This window comes from Carassius carassius, chromosome 10 (assembly GCF_963082965.1).
Source record: "Carassius carassius chromosome 10, fCarCar2.1, whole genome shotgun sequence".
NCBI lineage: Eukaryota > Metazoa > Chordata > Actinopteri > Cypriniformes > Cyprinidae > Carassius > Carassius carassius.
Window position 1 is genome coordinate 24,363,924 of NC_081764.1, and position 19,569 is coordinate 24,383,492.

Sequence of the window (19,569 nt, forward strand, 5' to 3'; positions counted from 1 at the left end):
CCGAATTATTACCCCCCTTGTTCAAGTCGCTACCTGATTGCCTAATCCTAACCCCACCCCTAATCCTAACCCCTCCCCCACACCTACTCCTAAACCTACCAATACTAGGGGGGTAATAATTCGGCAGGGGGTCGAAATTGGGCACAACACTGGTTCTTGACGCATACAACGCTATGATTTCCGCGAAACAGAAAATGCGGACGGAATCTCAAAATCCAGTTATGAAAATGAAACTTACATTTTAATATGGGCAGTCAGGGAATTTTTCTATGGAGCCAAAAGAGTCTCAATAAAAATAAATGCACACACTACATTCACATATGCACACATAGGATTCATACATGCAGACACATAATTCATAAATACACACACAGGATACACAAATGCGCACAAAATTCACAAATGCACACACAAAATTTAAAAAGCACAGAAGATTCACAAATGCATACAAAATTCAGAAATGCACACACAATTCAGAAATACACACACAATTCAGAAATGCAAACAACATTTACAAATGCACTCAAGATTCACAAATGCACAGGACAAGATTCAGAAATGTATTTCTGATGCACACACACATATATCTTGATTTACAAACTGCTTGCGGTCTGTGAACTTCACTGCATTTGTGTGTGAATTTTGAGACTCCCCTGACTTGGCTTGACACACAAATACCTTTTTTTAAACGGGGAATGATCTGCAACCAATCAGATATCTCCCTTGTTTTAGCCAATCACAAGAATGCACCCCACGTGGGGGATTGTTTACTTATAAGCCAATCAGCGAACGACTCACTTTCCTCAGCGAACAACTCACTTTCCTCATGCAGCAAACAACTCACTTTCCTCAGCGAACGATTCACTTACCTCACACAGCCGGCGACCCACTTTGCGCAGCAGGAGACTCACTTTCCGCAGCCGGAGAGTCACTTTCCTCTCGCAGCGAACGACTCACTTTCCTCACGAGTCACGCAGCGGACGACTCACTTTCCTCACGCAGAGAGCAGCTCACTTTCCTCAGCGAACGATTCACTTTCCTCACGCAGAGATCAACTCACTTTCCTAAGCGAACGACTCACTTTCCTCACGAGTCACGCAGCGGACGACTCACTTTCCTCACGCAGAGAGCAGCTCACTTTCCTCAGCGAACGATTCACTTTCCTCACGCAGAGATCAACTCACTTTCCTAAGCGAACGACTCACTTTCCTCACGCAGCCGGAGACCCACTTTTCGCAGTCGGAGAGTCATGTAGGGACCGAATATTATAATTAAAGGGACTTCTATATTGCATCCAAAAGGATATTTAAATATATTTAAATATTCAAAAAGGTGTAAATATTTTTTTTACTTTCATTAAAATATTTCAATAAAATGATATAATTGCCTATTGCAAATTTATGAATCCATGGTTAACTTTTTTTCTGCAGTCACTGGGCTGTATGTATTGAGACATTTTTAAATGTATATCTTGTAAAAAATAATAAAAAATAAACCTGAATTGTAATCTAAACATCTGTATTTTCATACAATTTCAATTTGTGTGAACGCGTTCATGTGATTGGCTTATAAGTAAACAATCCCCCACGTGGAGTGCGTTCTTGTGATTGGCTAAAAGAAGGGAGATATCTGATTGGTTGCAGATCATTCCCTGATTAAAAAAAGGCATTTGTGTGTCGAGCCAAGTCAGGGGAGTCTCAAAATTCACACACAAATGCAGTGAAGTTCACAGACCGCAAGCAGTTTGTAAATCAAGATATATGTGTGTGCATCAGAAATACATTTCTGAATCTTGTCCTGTGCATTTGTGAATCTTGAGTGCATTTGTAAATGTTGTTTGTATTTCTGAATTGTGTGCATTTGTGAATTTTGTGCGCATTTGTGTATCCTGTGTTTGTATTTATGAATCATGTATGTGCATGTATGAATCCTATGTGTGCATATGTGAATGTAGTGTGTGCATTTATCTTTATTGAGACTCTTTTGGCTCCATATTTTTCAAAGTTAGCATAAATTAATCAAATCAAATCTCCATATGGACCAGTATCTGTAAATGTTAAGCCGCAAAAGTTGGTTGAAATTTGAATCCTGCATGTTTTTGTGCGTCTCTGTGTGAATGAATGAAAGGTTTACTACATAGACTGAAGCGCATGACGCTTGCAGAAATTTCAGCGTCTGCCGTCTCAATGAGGACATAAATATATAAACATCACAAGGACTGTTCTGTGTCACTTCACAAGCACTTTACCGTTTAATTTGAGTAAAACCAGTGTCAATTTAAAGGTATTCACTGCAACCCGTAAAAATTCAACCCTCTACGTTGCGAGTAAATCACTCGCATGCGATTAAATTTTACTCTGGGCGACTAAATTAGGTCTATTGTTAGCCATTGGCTAATAAATTCTTAGACTTTACTCGCCAGTGTGTGTGTTCAAGATTAGCACATTTTCACTCGCTGAACACTGACTGAACGCTTCTGGGTTTCGCTCTCCATCAACCGATCCGTACTTTTTCAGTTCATCTCAATGGACGCACAGCACACCTGTATTTGATGCTCTGTAATCTCTGTGTGAAGGCGCATGACTCGCCGTCGCTTTGCTGATAGCGCTGTTTCTCACACATGCAAAAAGAGAGAGAGAGCAAGAGTCTTACCTCGCTGAATCGACACGCTACATGTAAACTATATTCTTTGTTGTCTTCTCCTGTCAAAATAATGGAGTTCGTTTAGAGTTATTCAACTTTTTCGATCAAGTAGAAGATATGCCGGTTTCTCCGGTAGTGTGCGGCTAATGCACAAATGGTAATTTTATTGGCTGGCGCTGATCTATTACCTTCCCTGTTTTGATTTTTAAGCAAATCAGTTTGACCGAACGTAGACAACGTGATTAATATTCATGAACCCAGCAGCTCATCAATCCATAGTGCAGAATTAGCAGTAGTATTATCTTTTAATAATAATTCATGTGATCTATAATTTTTTTTTTTTTTTTTTTTTTTTTTACAGAAAGCCTCAATGACCAAAAATATCTTAAGCATCACCACCAGTCTTAAGTTCAGTTAAAATGACAAATATGCATTCATACATGGTTATCAAGTTTTAGTTCTAATCACTAAAGTTCTATCATTAAATAGTATAAATACCATAATATAATGCTTCACTGACTGGTTAAAAAGCTAAGATTTAAGAAGCTGTGCCATTTTACAAAGATAAGCTGATTGGAATCGTGTCGTGTCAGTCTGGCGAGTAAACTAAAACTTTACTAGCCAATGGCGATTATATTGCCAAGGTGTACGTAGAGGTTTGCAAAATAAAAGTTCATTTTAACATAAAGGCATTGTGATAGAAATATTACTATTATTTAGTATTCAGTGCTATCATAAAAATAAACTTGTGTTATTATAATCATAGCACTCCTATTTAATTGAGCTCTGTCTGTTTGGCGCACATGTGCAAGGCGGTGCTCGTTCACTGAAGTTTAGCGGAGAATCCCAGAGCAGAAGGCTCATGAACTTCTTACAGAAAAATTTATGTAAATATTTTCCATGGCTTTCTAACATTTACGGATTGGAGGATATACCTGTGAAATGTAAGTTATGCGAGTTATATGGAAATCAGTGAAGGAGATGCCTAATTATGCTGAAAACTGTGTGTCTCAAATTGGTTTGTGTAAAGTGTAAAATTTACTTCCTGAATGCTAAAGTTCGGCTCAACACCAACAGTTGGACTTCAGTACAATAACAAGTTGTCCTAACTCAGTATGAATACTAAAATGATTTTGGAAACAAATAAACTGCATTTTATATGCCAGATGAGAAATCTGTTGCATTAAAGGGTTAGTTCACCCAAATAGCAAAATTATGTAATTAATAACTTACCCTCATGTTGTTCCAAACCCGTAAGATCTCCGTTTATCTTTGGAACACAGTTTAAGATATTTTTAGATTTAGTCCGAGAGCTCTCAGTCCCTCCATTGAAACTGTGTGTACGGTATACTGTCCATGTCCAGAAAGGTATGAAAAACATCATCAAAGTAGTCCATATGACATCAGAGGGTCGGTTAGAATATTTTGAGGCATCGAAAATACATTTGTGTGTCCAAAAATAGCAAAAACGACGACTTTATTCAGCATTGTCTTCTCTTCCGTGTCTGTTGTGAGAGAGAGTTCAAAACAAAACAGTCTGGATATCCGGTTCACGAACGAATCATTCAGTTCACCAAATCGAACTGAATCGTTTTAAACGGTTCGCATCTCTAATACTCATTAATCCACAAATGACTTAAGCTGTTAACTTTTTTTCATGTGGCTGACACTCCCTCTGAGTTCAAACAAACCAATATCCCGGAGTAATTAATGTACTCAAACAGTACACTGACTGAACTGCTGTGAAGAGAGAACTGAAGATGCACACCGAGCCGAGCCAGGTAACGAACAATAGACTAACTCGTTTACGAGTGAAGAACCGGTTGCATCGGTTTTCGGATCACCAGTAGTTCTTTCGGACAGTTCGACTCAAAAAACCAGTTGAAGAAAACGGTTCACCGGTTCTTTTGCGCTCAACGTAATGGCGTCATTTGCGAAAAAGCACTACTTTTTAGTAATTGAGGGTGATGTGAATTATCTCAGATGGCCCACTTTAACTTGCACATATTACACTTAATGTAAAAAAACAAAGCGTATGATAGAATGGAACTTTTAGTCTCAAAGACATTTCCTTTTGTATTGTTCTTCTTCTCTTGATGATTTTCTTCAGTTAATTCTTGCAGAGTAAAGACATGTACCACAGTTTAGCGACAAGAGACTACATTTTACAGTAATCATGTTATACACTCGAGAGCTATACAAACCAATATGAATGGTGTATAAAAAGCCAGCTGAAAATTTTGCAACATTTTTTTTGTGTGTGCTATCAATTTTGCAAGTTTTTAAGGCTGTATTTACACACATGACATGTAACTAATCCTCTGTCCTTCTCTGTTTTTGTGGTCTATGGTTTTAGGTCTCCTGATGTGCATGATGTGGTATAGCAGCGCCCCATCTGAGGAGTGCTTCACTGCTGCCATTAGGAGGCCTTGATTCTCCTCATCCCTCCCCTCTCCCTCCCCTCACCCCCTCCCCGCCCCCCATCCCCATCCCCTTCCCTTCCCTGCATTGCTGCGCTTGACGTCATGAGCATAGTAATCACACTGGGAGTCACCACACCTGAGACACCTTACACCGATATGGCCGCTGGATCAGAGTAAGTTTCTGTTCTGAGCCCCTTTTCCAACAAAATGGTTCTGCTGTGGGTTCCTGGTTGGTGCCTATTCCTAACCTGAATCATGCGTTTCCACAGCAAAAAATTAGTTTCAATATACTTTGGACTATAGTGGCATAACACACTGCAACATAACCTGTTATCAAGTCTGTGGAAACACTGAGCCGGCTGAGCACTGGCCAAGAATGGGTTCTGGCACCAGAACATCACCATTTTGGTGAAAAAGGAGTAGTGAGGTTGTTTATTTATTGCATTTTTTTTTCTCCATGGTTAAGTATCTCCATAGTACTTAAATTAAGATAGAAATATGCAATTTATAGTGGAATTCTGTGAAGGTAAATGCATTAGTGTAGACTGAGAAAAATAAATTGAACAATTTTATCTTGCATGTTAGCCTGTATAGATGGGCATACCGGATTCATTTAAAAAATGAATGGGGGTGGTGTTGGCGCAGTGGATAAGTCACATGCCTTTGATGTGAGAGACCCAGGTTCGAATCCACTATAAGACACCAGTGTGTCCCTGAGCAAGACACTTAACCCCTAAGCCCCTGCACGTCGGACCCGGCATATTGCTGGAACGTTGCCGGGTCGACTTCTGTGTGAAAGCAAACACGTCCCGGGACTGATCCCGGGTCGGGGACCTAGTAACATTGCCGGGTTCAGTCCCGGAATGAGTGCTGTGTGAACAAAAGCCAGATCTAATGCCGCGTCGTAGTGATGATGCGCATTATCGTGCGACTCTTTTACCAGGTGTTTTTTGAAGGAAGATCAACATTCGCGACGAAAATTTTATTAATTAATTAGTTCCTCACTTTCCGCGCTGACGCTGGATCGTTCGCTAGCTTAAGACAAAGTTAACGTGCCTAGTGTTTTCGACTCGTACATTACACGTCACGTCGTACATTACATGTCAAGATTCGATTTCTCTTTGTTAACTGTTAATGCATTACATTTTTTGTGATGTTCTGATGATGTGCTTATGTTCGCCCACACTGTATTTGTTTTGGAGCACACCTTTTTTTAAAACTGTTCGCAAATATTTTGGTCAGTAATGGCAAATTATTATTATCTAACATGTCGACTGTCGACTAATCTAGCGATTATTTTTTATTTTATTAATCTAGTGTTCTTTTTTTTTTGACTAGCTAATTATTACTTTGGATAATTTTACAAGAACTTTACAAAGTACAACTTCTAACATAATATTCTACATAATGTATTTCAAAGAGGGTAGTAAATCTGCATATTTTTAAATGAACTGAATATGGTTAATTACAATGTTTAATATGATTACCGTACTTTGATTACAATATTAATTGTATTTCAGAGACTGTAGTGAATTTGTCAATTTATTATGAAATACAGAAAGCATTTTAAACTCCTTTTAACTAATGAGATAATTTTTTATTAATCACGTATATATGATTATGATTTATTTAACTGGCTTGTTCCAAAAGTAAACAAAAATCTAGTAGCCTATTTATCTATAAGTTTACATACTCTACTAGATTACAGTGTACTGTTAATGTAAATCTCGTAGTTAATTTTAAGTCTACTTGTGCCTAAACAACTTCTAACAACCAGTTAATGTAAATTAAAAGGTAAAATATTGTTTCATTGTCACCAAAGTAACCTATACAGTATGTTTACAATTTATTTCGTTAGCGATTAGCATTACCATTATTACCTACCATATACTAATTAATTCTCGACCAAAACACAGCAGGTAAGAATGCAACAATGGCAATAATAAATACACAGATGGCTCGTCCTTTTGAGGTCAGAGAGCGCCAGGATGTTTTCTTCTGAGGTGCTCGTGCATCGCAGTTGTGCTGCCGTGGTACGGACATTTTATTTGGCCTCTGTTTAAAGTATTCCCATACTTTTGATATTCGTGGTCTAGCTTTTTGTGATCGATTGGAACTTTCTCCATTCCCAGGAGCAGAAGCCACCATTATGCGAGATGAATGTAAACAGGGACCACAGTTGTTTTGTGATACTCCACCTTATCTGCAGAAGACAGTAATTTTCATTTGGAGTCACTTAAAGGGAATTAATCACTTGTTTGTACTTTTTACTTAACAGATGCTGTTTTGCTTTGTTGCTTGTAAAATATCAAGGCAAAAAGAACCAAAAGTATGAGAACTCAAATCAGTATGAGATTTAAAATGTGCCTTACACACAGCAAGCTATCTAAAACACCAGGCTTTTTCTGTTCAAAAGCTGGGACTATTTGTAAAAGAGACAAAGCGTATTTATTGGGATACCTCTGATTTCTCTAACAATGTCTGTCACTCTATTACACTGCTTGGGAAATCAGCATTTTACAACTTCAATTGTGGTTTAGTGTGACTTTGCAGCACAGAATACTTCTACAGGTTATAGGGATACTGCATGGCCTTGATGTCCTGGTTCAGGTGTGTTTGATCAGTTGCAGTTAAAAGGGAAGGTCACACTAATTTTCATTCCATTGACTTACATATGCATGCGAATGCAGGAGACGCAAGATCTTAAGATCATGCAAATGCCTTCAAGTTTGGGTTTGATGAACTCTTACTTGTAAATTCATATCACATGAAGACATATGATTAATATAAAAATTGTGCTCTCTTAGCTGAATTAAAAGAATGCAAACTTTGAATCGGCGAGTATTTGTGCATTGATGGTGGAAATAGTTGGAAATTCTGACAACCAGTGTCAGATAATCAGGTAGCAGATTCTCTTTCCAGAAATTAGTTTCAAACAGGAGAATTGAGGCTTCACTCAAATACAGTGCAGAGGTTCACTGAAGCAGATTTGGAACTTCGCATCCGAAGTGACCACTCAGTGTTGCTCATGGTTTGCAATGACAAAAGAAGTCTAGCCATCTAAAGCAGGATTTGCTTTCCCTTAATTGACTAAATTCCATACTGTTACCCCATATCCCACTTTTATATTACGCAGTGTCTTCCTGCACAAGCACAGAGTACTCTGCGGCACCTTGATGGCCTGCTGATCCATATTTAGTTACCTCTACTCCTAAAACTTTTAGGGTGAAATATGTGGCATTTTCACTTGAAAATTTCATCTTCTTTGGATGGATGGGTGTGTTTGGGTTTTCTCTAACAACTTTAGTGTGGCTTTTTTGGTCCAGCCTTTTGTTAGTACTGTGGATCTCAACCCTGTTCCTGGAGCCCCCATCCTCTTAATCTAGGTTCATTTTTTTAGGAAAACGTGCTTGCTTTGGTGGGGCTTCAGGAACAGGGATGCGAGCAACTATTCTAGTGGATTGTGAACCTGCTGTTGTTCACTCAATCACTAGTCCCAGAGGAGACAAGAGAGCAGTGGATATTGATTTATTTACTGTATTTAGCTGCTGCCACACAGATCTAAAATAACATGCAATTTATTTCCCAGCTATTTACATTCACAGACATAACCAAATGTTTTTTTAACTCGTGTTTTTAACGTAAACTTGTGCGTGAATGAGAACTTAGTTTGGTACTCACATGCTGTGACAGCCATTTTCTGTTCGTGTACTTCGGATGTGTGCACTCAAAACCGTATATCAGAAGTTTAAACTAATATGATTTAAAATGCTTGATTTCAGTGTGATAAACATGATAATCAGAACCCAAACAGATGTTTTTAGCAGGTCTGAGCTGTAATGGCACAGCTCTATTCTGGAAATGGGGGTGATGAGCAGCAGCTTATTTGCATTTAAAAGTCAGGCCCGAAAAACAGAGTGTTTCTGCTTCCACTCAATAGGCTTTTTCAAAATGATATAATAAATGGTCTGTGGAGTATTATAAGCTGAAACTTCACTGACACATTCTGGGGACACCAGAGATTTATATTACATATTGTAAAAAAGGGGCATAATATGTCTCCTTTTAACATTTACATCATGATGACAACTTCAGGTGTGCTGCACTAGGAATATAATTTTCTTTAATTAGAGGGTTAATTAAAAACTAACTTGACTCATGTTGTAGTAAAATTAAGTTGACTAGCTAAAAACCTTTAAAAAAATCGGTCAAACATTCTGAAAAAAAATCGAGATTAACATTTTCTGTGAAATCGCCTAGCCATAGGTCCTCCCGTGTCAAAGCAGAAGCCATTTGGATTGTGAAGGTTACCACTCAAGCCTGTAGAAAGGCCCAGTGGCTCATACCTATTACCTAGTGCAGTCGCTTGTCATTCCACTAAAGCTGCCTCTTTATCTTGGATTACCTTTGCAAGGAGTTTCCTTGGTGGACTATGCATCATTTTAGTTTTTCTATTTGAACATGAGTTCTGCGCATCAATATGTTTGACCGTAATTACATTTCAATTGAGCTCTTGTTCAAGTCTTGTTATTGGTCAATCCACTAGTGCCCTGCACTATTTCTTGTTGCTGGTCGGATGTTTTTGTTGATATATCCATTCAGTATATCTTATCTGACTGGCACTTTGATTATCCACTATTGTTAAGCACTGTCTCTGGCAGTCATCTGGAGATCAAAAAATTACATTTACATTTATAACTAGCATTTTGTTTGCCAGCTTCTCAAAAATCTTTCTTTCTCTCAGTCCTGAGTCAGTTGAAGCGAGCCCAGCAGTAAATGAGAAAAACTACTCAAGTCGCAGCTGTGGGAATACACAGAGTCATGGATATGGGGGCCTTCCCTATGCTGTAAGTTGGTTTTTATTCTTGTTTTATTTTTACAAATTAAAGATGGACCTTTTTCACATTTATATGGGTTTCTTAGCAGCGGAAGTCATCATAGTTCGTTTTTTTTAGCATTCCCTTTTACTCAAATTGAAAAAGAAAAATGACAGAATAGAAAACAATGTCAAATTTACCTTCACTCCCATAGACGCTGTATTACAAACAATCTCACAGTAGTGGTAACTAGTTTTTTGTAATTTGATGCAAAGGTAGTACAATACAAAGTGTTATGAATGTACTTGAATGTACTGACCATTAAAATGCATCATCACAGTCTGTGAAAAGGGTCCATTAAGTGATAATGTCTTTTGAGACAATGTGTAACCCCATAGCACCTCATTAATGCATGTAGGAGCTTAAATGTGTTTTAATAAGCTGATATTTTATTCACATTTTGACCATTGAGTGGTGCTGTGAACGATACAAGATTTTAGTAAATACGTAGCCCTCCTACTGTGCTGTAGGTAGGCGTTTGACCTGGAAAGGCAAAAGGTTTTTGACCACATCGCAAAGCATAGCAACGTAGTGCAGGGAAACAAGCGCGAAACTGCTGCACATTGTAAACTTTGTTTTGGTGTATGTATTGGATATTGAATTTGACATTATTCAATTTGGTGTTTTGTGGATCCAATAAACTGTGTATATCGATGCAACAGAAGAAAGATCATCTTGTTCATTATGGAGACATGCAATAAGGAAGAAAACAACATTACATCAAACAAAGTAAGCGTGTAAAAAAACATGGCTTGTTGAACTTGGCTTATTGAACTTGTGTTTGGAAACTTTGACATATTTGGATACAAAACAAAGAGGACGCAATGTTAACGGGGAGTCGATGGATTTCGTCTGTGTTGGGAAGTACTTCTGCAGTTATGTATCACTGTAAAGGACATCGCGATGCTGGATTTATAACTTCTAAAGTTGCCTGATGAACACAGTAACAGCGGATCATCTAATGGCGCACAACACACTGAGGCTGAGGTACGTGAAGCGCTATACTGTTTAATGGCTTAATGTTGGGTGCACATACAATAAAAATGCATTAAAAGGTCTGTTCGCCGATGCAGGCAGATCATAGACTTTGGTATTGACAGTTTGTTGCAAAAAACTATTAAAAATAGTCTATACCTTATGAAGAGTTACGACGCAACGTCAGATAAAATTGTGGGGTCTGGTGTGTCAGCTGCTAGTAAATCAAACAGTGTGGTTAGCAATGTGGAAGCACAAACTAAAAAATGCGTGGTAAAGCTTTAGTTTAAAGCATTATCTGATGAATTAGATAAGTTGCAAGCTGTCAGAAAAGCCAAGCTGAATAAGGCAAAGAATATAAGAAAATCCTTGCAAGGTTTTATTCCAAGGGTGACCAATTTCAGGTACAGAGTGCACTTGAAGAGCTCATTGAGGTATGTGATCAGCTTAAAGCATGCATGTCCGTATTGGGTTTATTGCCAGCTGATGAAAGGGAAGAACATGAAACGTTGTTTAAAGCAAAAATGGTGATTAATGATGACTGCATTGCTGATGGAACTCAGTGGGTTTTGTTTGATGAAGGTAATGTGTTTGTAAGAGAATGTGATGTTAAAGGTACAATTTGTAAGATATTTGCAGTAAAATATCCAAAGACCACTAGGCTAGTGTTATATATTTTATCTCTAATGTTTTCAACTACTTGTAAATTATGAGAAAATTCCCATTCTAAACAGTGACACGGGGCAGTGCATTCGCCTGTCAATGACGTTAGTTACCCTTTGTGACCGCATTTACTGACGTAGAAACCACATGACAACAGTGTCGTGGACAAATGCGGAAGTAGTGTCTAGCGTCCAGCAAACCACTTGCTTGCTTCAAGCAGTTCCTTATTTAGGCTACTTATTCTTGCACGTTTTATGGTGGATTGTGTTATTTATGGAACATAATAACTTTTTACCGTCTGCCGCTGGTTCTGTCAACAAGGACAGCTCCCGTAAACTTGTGTTTTACTCGACAGGTGAGTTGTTTTGATTCGTATTTTTACAGAAAACGTATGCTATAACGACCAAAAAGATTAGTATTATGGGGCATACAGGCCAAATGCGGGGCATTGCGTCTCTAGACCTGCGCGAGGACGCGTCTGATCCATAGTCTGATAGTGTCTTTGCATTGACTTTGTATGTAATCTACTCGTGCAAATCGTTTAACTCGCGTTTGAAATTTATGACATAGAGCACAACATTTATAAAACTTTACCTCATCCGTTAAATCCATGATTTATATTTCCTTCTGATTGATGGATGTCAGTTGTTGGGTAGAAGACAACAAGAAGAAAACAGAAGAAAACTTCCTGGATGGATGATGGCGCCAGCAGTGTGCACGGCGCAGCATCTCCCGGTTTTATTTTGTTTATTGTTTGTTATTATTAGTTTAAGTTATCAAAATGTCACAGCTCTGTTTGTATACGATCGCCAAACTCTTTTTTCTATTCGTGATCAACATGCTGTCTGGACAACGAATGTTAGTTATGGGAATCAGTCCTCGGATGCACTCCCTTCTACACTCCCAGCTCTGCCGGCGTATTTGCAGCTTACCTCCAGTACAGCTTCGCGGAGGAAACGCCACAGAAGGCAGAGAAAGCGAGGTGGTGTGGTGGCAAGAGCAAGAGCATATCTACGGTACACGCGGAAAAATGGACTGGGATTTCAACACGACTTCTTCTTTCCAACTGTATGTCCTTCTTTGTACCTCAAGAGGAGGTGGCTACTCCCGATACAACCTGAAGCGGTCGTCGCTGTGGATCAGCTGCGTGTGCCAGTGGAGGAATTTGTTCCCCGGCGTTCACAAACGGCCAAGCGCGGCGTGGATCTCATGAATCTCCGTTCATTGGCTCGAGCCAAACTACCACACACACAGGACACTGTTCTTAATTTGGCACTGATTAATGTTAGATCATTGTCTAACAAGACTTTTATGTTAAATTACTTTTTTCGATCCCGGGAGCTTGACTGTATGCTTCTTTCGGAGACATGGGTTCAACCCGGTGAGTTATTCCCCTTCTCAGAGCTCCTTCCTCCGTCATGCTCTTTCTTTAGCTGTCCTAGAACAACGGGTAAAGGTGGAGGCCTAGCGACAATTTTTAAATCCAGCCTGAACTGTAAAAAAAACTCCCATGTAATCAATATAAGAGCTTTGAGCTCCAACTTTTTGAACTCAAACTTAAATTACATGGATCAGTGGCATGTGCACTTATTTATCGCCCTCCAAAAATTAACAAGGAATTTATTAATGACTTTTCGGCGTTTGTGGCTGGTATTGCTCTCACCTATAATCATTTCTTAATTGTTGGTGATTTTAATATTCATGTTTGTTGTGTTTCTAAGCCTTTGGTCAAGGATTTTTTAAACATTTTGGATTCTTTTAACCTCACTCAATCGGTGAATGGCCCGACTCACAACAAGGGCCATTCTCTCGATCTGGTACTGTCACACAATTTAGATGTGTCCATAAAGAACATTTCAGATGCAGGTATTTCTGACCATATGCCAGTTTTATTTACTGTCTCTTTGCCGTGCTCTCAAAGCAAGTCATGCTTCCCTATGAGTCAGCGGCGCATAATTAATTCATCTACGGCTTCATTATTTGCTGCAGCATTTGACACCTCTCCAGTAGTGTCTCGAGACATTTCTTCATTCAAGGACATTGAGGAGTTGGTGGCTTTATTTGACTCTACTTGTACTGAAATTCTTGACTCAGTAGCACCGCTAAAGAGCAAGAAGGCTAATTTAAATAGAGAGCCATGGCAAAATGACATCACTCGTGCTCTCAGAAGGGAATGTAGATTTGCTGAGAGGAAATGGAGGAAAGACAAGCTCTATATTTCTCTGGAGATTTTAAGAAATTTCTTGTCCAAATACCAGTCTGCTGTTAAAGCTGCAAAGACCCAGTACATGTCGATTCTTGTGCAAAACAACTGTCATAAACCTAAGTCCTTTTTAATGTACTAAATAGGATAATTAACCCTCCTGAACACATCGGCATTATTCCTAGCACCAATTTGTGTGACCAATTCTGTGAATTTTTTACTGATAAGGTGTCCAGTATTAGGTCATTAACATGTTGTACTGCACCAGATCCCAGTGTTACACCGCTATGCTTAGGCATATTTGAAAATTTTATCCCAATATCGCTTTCAGATTTGTTAAAGACGGTCCAATGTTTAAGACTTTCTGTCTGTTCATTGGACTGCCTTCCTGCAAAGCTTTTTATAGATGTATTTGACACTGTTGGATTTTATATTTTAAATATGATAAATATGTCTCTTTTAACAGGTTCTGTGCCGGTAACCTTTAAAAGGCCATTGTACAACCCCTCCTAAAGAAACACAATTTAGACCCCTCTGTCTTGTCTAATTACAGGCCAGTTTCCAAGCTGCCTTTTTTGTCTAAAATATTAGAAAAAGTAGTTTATAAGCAACATCTACTGCACCTTAAATCAAATAATATATTTGAAAAATTTCAATCAGGTTTTAAATCAGGTCATAGTACGGAAACCGCACTTCTAAAAGTATTTAACCAGGGGTCGGCAACCTTTTTGATATGAAGTGCCCTTTTCAAAATGTCTTGTCTATTAGTGTGCCATGTTAACATTAAGTTTATGACATCACATCAAAAGTTTAATATCCAGGGAATCTGTAGTTTTATTCCATTGCAACATTTGATAACATTTAGTTCCCATAACCAGGACATTGTAAATATAAACGGAGTATGATACAAGGCTGCCATACTTATAAAAATATCAACATCTGAGTTGAAATCATTAACCTTACCAACATTACACCTTTTTTACACCTTCATTTCTTTTTTAACATCTTAAATTTCACTCAGTTATAATGGCAGTAAATGTCAAAACAGGAGAATTAAAAGTAACAGACATATATACAATAATGCTGTGTATTTTTTTTTTTTTTTACATGTATATGCAGTTCCCATTTTGCATACTGCTTGCATATTACCTCATTTCAAAAAGGTTGCATGGCAGCAAATGTCACAAAGGGAGAATTAAGTGTAACAAACACTATATACAAGAATGCTGCCATGAAAACATCCACATCTGACATGAAAAAAGAGACTGGGACAGAGCCCTTGTATGTAAAGTCATGTGTGCTACATTAAACAGATGCTTACCAGTCAATGTGAACCTTGGCCCTGCTTTTCTTTGCTGAGCTCCATAATTTGGGGTTCGTATTTAGTCACTTTAAGTTGCACACAAGCTTCGGAGTGGTCAGTTGTCAAACGACTGCGGGAGGGGCTGAGCACGCTCTTCATATGTGAGAATATCTGCTCACAGATATATGTTGATCCGAAGACTGTCAGCAAAGCCAATGCAATCTTCCTGAGACAGCAAAACTTATCTGGTACAGATATCCAGCAGGTGAAGATGCAAGTCCCGTGATCATGCCTTGCGGCTGTTTCCAGCTGTTTCCGTAGCTCTGCAAACTTTGTCACCCACAGTGTTGAAGTCTTCAGCTCAATCAGCTCCATTTCCACGTTCTGTATATCCAGCCAATCCATCAGAGCTAAATCCAGTTCATGTCCATCAAAGCTATCGGGTTTAATCAAGAATGAAAACATGGGCCCATACTTTTGAAATTCCCGAAATCTTGTTGTAAACTCCGACTCAAGCCCGCTGATGTATTTGCATATTTCAGCGGTGCTGATGCTGTGCTCCGTGGACAGCTCCCTTAAGTGTCTGAAGTAGCGGAAAGTGGAGGTGGCAATGTCGCTTGAAAAAATTGTCAGCTTTCCAACAAAAGCAGCCCATGTGTCATACATGTCCAAAACGGTTTGCCCTGCACCTTGCAGGCGGAGATTTAGCTCGTTGAGTTGTCCCGTAATGTCCGTGAGAAACATAAGTTTCACAACCCATTCCTCGTCCTGCAGTTCGGGATAGTCTTGGCCTTTTTCAGCCAGGAAGGCCTTTATAGCATCAAAGCAGCTGACAAACCGCTCCAAAACTTTCCCGCAGCTTAGCCACCTGACTGCTGTGTGGAGAGGGATATCTTTATATGCGCAGTTCATTTCCTCGAGCAGAGATGTGAACTGTCTGTGTGTTAGAGCAGATCGCTTAACTATGAAGTTAACAACTTTCACCACTGTAGCCATAACCTCATTAAGATCTGAATTTGACATTTTTGCACAAAGATTTTCTTGGTGTATTATGCAGTGAAGTTTCATAATGGGGTGACCAACTTGCTCCTCGATTAATGTGACTGCTCCCCGCTGTTTCCCGACCATGGCGGGGGCGCCATCTGTTGTCACTGCAAAAATCTTGCTAATGTCAATCCCTCGCTCCTCAAAATGATCCAGAAAAACTCTGGCTATGTCCTCACCTATTGTTGTTTCAGGCATTGGCTTTAAGCAACATAGTTCCTCTCTTACAGTCACATCACCGTATCTTGTCACGACTGCCAAACGTGGTATGTCATTTACATCCACACTCTCATCAAGTGCAACGCTAAATACCACGGCTTCTTTCAAACCACCTGTCTGCTGTGCTCTTACGTTTTCAGCCATTTCTTCGATGCGTCGTTCAACACTTCTGGCAGATATGGGAATGTCTTTTATTCTTGATTGTATTGTCTCTTTGTTTGGTAAGCCATTGAACAAAACATCTGAGCTACAGATGAAAGCCTCCTTTATATATTCGCCATCAGTGAATGGCTTTCCCCATTTTGCAATGCAATTAGCAATGTGATAGCTTGCTTCGGTAGCATGATCTTTGGCCGTGGCGAAGACTTTAAGTGTGTTAGCTTGCTTCCCATACCTGGACACAGCACGTTGGATCAATTCAGCCTTGTCTGCCACATCCTTGAATGATTTCTCATGTTTGGTCTCAAAGTGGCGTTTAACACTCGATGTTCGGCAAACAACATTTTCGAGACACAATGTGCACACAGCACGGTCCTTCTGAAACACAAATCCCCACTCGTCTGTCCATGAGGGCTGGAATGCCCGAACATTAACTTTAGTTTTCTTAGCTAGCGGGCCTGCCATTGCCGACATACCGCTATCAAGCCCGCTCTGCCAGCAGCGTTACTATAGTAACGCGTCAGCCTACTAGCCAATCAGAGCAGAGACAGAGTAGGGTGGGTCTCATGATGAGGATGAGAGAGTGCTTCAGCATTTCAACCATGATTTCAACACATCAATAACTCTTGAACACATATTGCCATCGTGCCATAGGTTAAGGTACCACGTGCCCATGGTGGCACGCGTACCTAAGGTTGCTGACGCCTGTATTTAACGATCTCCTCTTCATTTCTGATTCTGGTAGCTCTGCTGTGTTGGTGCTTTTAGATTTGACTGCTGCGTTCGATACGGTCGATCATAAGATTTTACTGTCAAGACTTGAGTCCTGTGCAGGTATCAAAGGCACAGCTCTGAACTGGTTTGAGTCTTATCTGACTGACAGATCTTTTTCTGTAAATTTCGGACCTTTTTACTCTAAGAAAACTCCAATTAATAGTGGGGTGCCCCAAGGTTCTATCTTGGGCCCAGTCCTGTTTTCATTGTATATGCTGATCGATTTTCCGGAAACACAAAATTTTGTTTCACTGCTTTGCTGATGACGTCCAGATATATCTACCTCTAAATTCTAAAACCAATTCTATTGAAGCACTGAGTAACTGTCTGGGTGAAATAAGGGATTGGATGTCACTAAATTTTTTACATTTAAATGACAAAAAAACTGAAATTATAATTTTTGGGAAGCCGGATATCTCAGGTCTAAACAGGGCTATAGGCCCATTACTCCCTAATTACAGCCCATCTGTAAAAAATCTTGGAGTCATTATTGATAGTTCTTTTAAGTTAGAGAAACAAATTAGTTCAGTAGTTAAAACAAGCTTTTTTCAGCTTAGACTGTTGGGGAAAGTGAAGCTGTACCTGCCGCAAAGTCAACTAGAAAAAGTTGTACATGCCCTCATTACAAATCGCTTGGACTACTGTAACTCTTTATACTATAGCTTAGATCAGTCATCTATTCACCGTTTACAATTAGTACAAAATGCAGCCGCTCGCCTGTTGACAGGGAAAAAACGGTTTGATCATATTACTCCGGTACTGTCGTCCCTCCACTGGTTGCCTGTTGCTTTCAGAATCCAGTTTAAGATTTTATTATTTGTTTTTAAATCTTTAAATGGATTAGCACCATCTTATTTAGCGGATTTGCTGACTATGCACACCCCAGTCAGAGCACTTAGGTCAAATGACCAGCGACTTCTAGACTGTCCTAGATCTAGACTGAGAACCAGAGGAGACAGAGCATTTTCTGTTGCAGGACCTAAGCTATGGAATGCTCTTCCCCTTAATATTAAGGAAGCTAGCTCTATTGAGTCATTTAAATCGCTTTTAAAGACTCATCTTTTTGAAAAATCTTTTAATACAATACGAGCTGTGACGTTGTGATGTTTGATTGTAAAAATGTCTACATGTGTTTTTAACTACTATTATTATTATTGGGACATGTTGCCTATGTAATTTCTCTTTTTGATTAATTAGTATGTTTTTATGTTTGGTATGAATTGCTGTACAGCACTTTGTGGCAGTAATGACTGCTTGGAAATGTGCTTTATAAATAAATTTGACCTTGACCTTGACCTTGACCTTGAACAAATCCCATCATTCCACGCTCCTCCTTAGCTTCATCAAACCATGCGATTGTTATTGTTTTGGTAGTGCGCCCTCTCATGGCAGGTCCTACAACCTGTACCTTTAATGATGATGGCATTAATCCAAATGATAGTGTGTCTAATGTTGATAGTAGAAAATGAGCAACAGGAGTAGTAGTAGCTACATCCTCTGCAAGGATAAAAGCAAAGGCAAATAGAGCTGCACTTGTTGCTCTTGTTGCAGCTTTAAAGAACAGGCATGTCCTCAAGGAGCCAAGAGCAGCAGTTAAGGAGGAAAAGGGAGCAGCCTGATTTGGAGGCTGAACTAGCTGCATACATTGCTAAGCTGGCAGTGTTGGAGGCTTTTGAACAAAAAATCAGTTCTCTGGGATCTGCGAGTGTCATGAATTCCCTCCATATGGCACAGGAATACAAAGCTGGAGCAGGCAAAGCAGTTCAACAAAGGTTCTGTTTACAACCACCTGGTCAAATAGTTGATGTGGGACCTAAAACTAGTGAGAGTTGGATTAACACTGCTACAAGCCAACAGTATGTGTTTAATAAACAACGACAAGCAGCAATTGTACATGGAACATCACCACATACAACTTCTCAATTAAAGGGCAAGCAATCTATATACTGTAATGCAACTGGTCAGAATCAGTCTAATAATATACTTACTATCATATATAGGCAAAATGAGATCACAACTGCCTTGGTTCAACAACAGCATTCAATGTCATTGCCATCAAGAGATATTCCCATATTTGATAGGAATTCTCTTCAATACTGAACCTTTATAATAGCCTTTGAGCACGGTGTGAAAGTAAAAGCCAGTAAGGCAGATTGTTTGTACTATTTAGAACAATTTATGAGAGTTGGTGTGTAGTTGTCAGCATATGGCTCCTGAGCTTGGATAAGAGTCTTTTACAGGAACATTTTGGAAATTAAATAAATTGCTACTACTAAAATTAAAAAA

General features: G+C 39.2%; 1 protein-coding gene across 6 annotated transcripts in view; it reads left to right on the plus strand.

The window, feature by feature from the left end:
• Positions 1–19,569, plus strand: part of LOC132151986 (histone-lysine N-methyltransferase SETD5-like) — a 52,774-nt gene that overhangs the window by 10,325 nt on the left and 22,880 nt on the right. For 4 of the 6 annotated variants that reach the window (XM_059560581.1, XM_059560580.1, XM_059560582.1 and 1 more), the window contains 2 exons: positions 5,000–5,239; positions 9,811–9,913. In XM_059560581.1, coding sequence (XP_059416564.1) covers positions 5,169–5,239; positions 9,811–9,913 — 174 coding nt within the window. In that variant the 5' untranslated portion in view covers positions 5,000–5,168. Of the gene's footprint in view, positions 1–4,999; positions 5,240–9,810; positions 9,914–10,605; positions 10,931–19,569 lie in introns of those variants that run through there. The other 2 variants (XM_059560584.1, XM_059560585.1) reach the window with 1 other exon arrangement.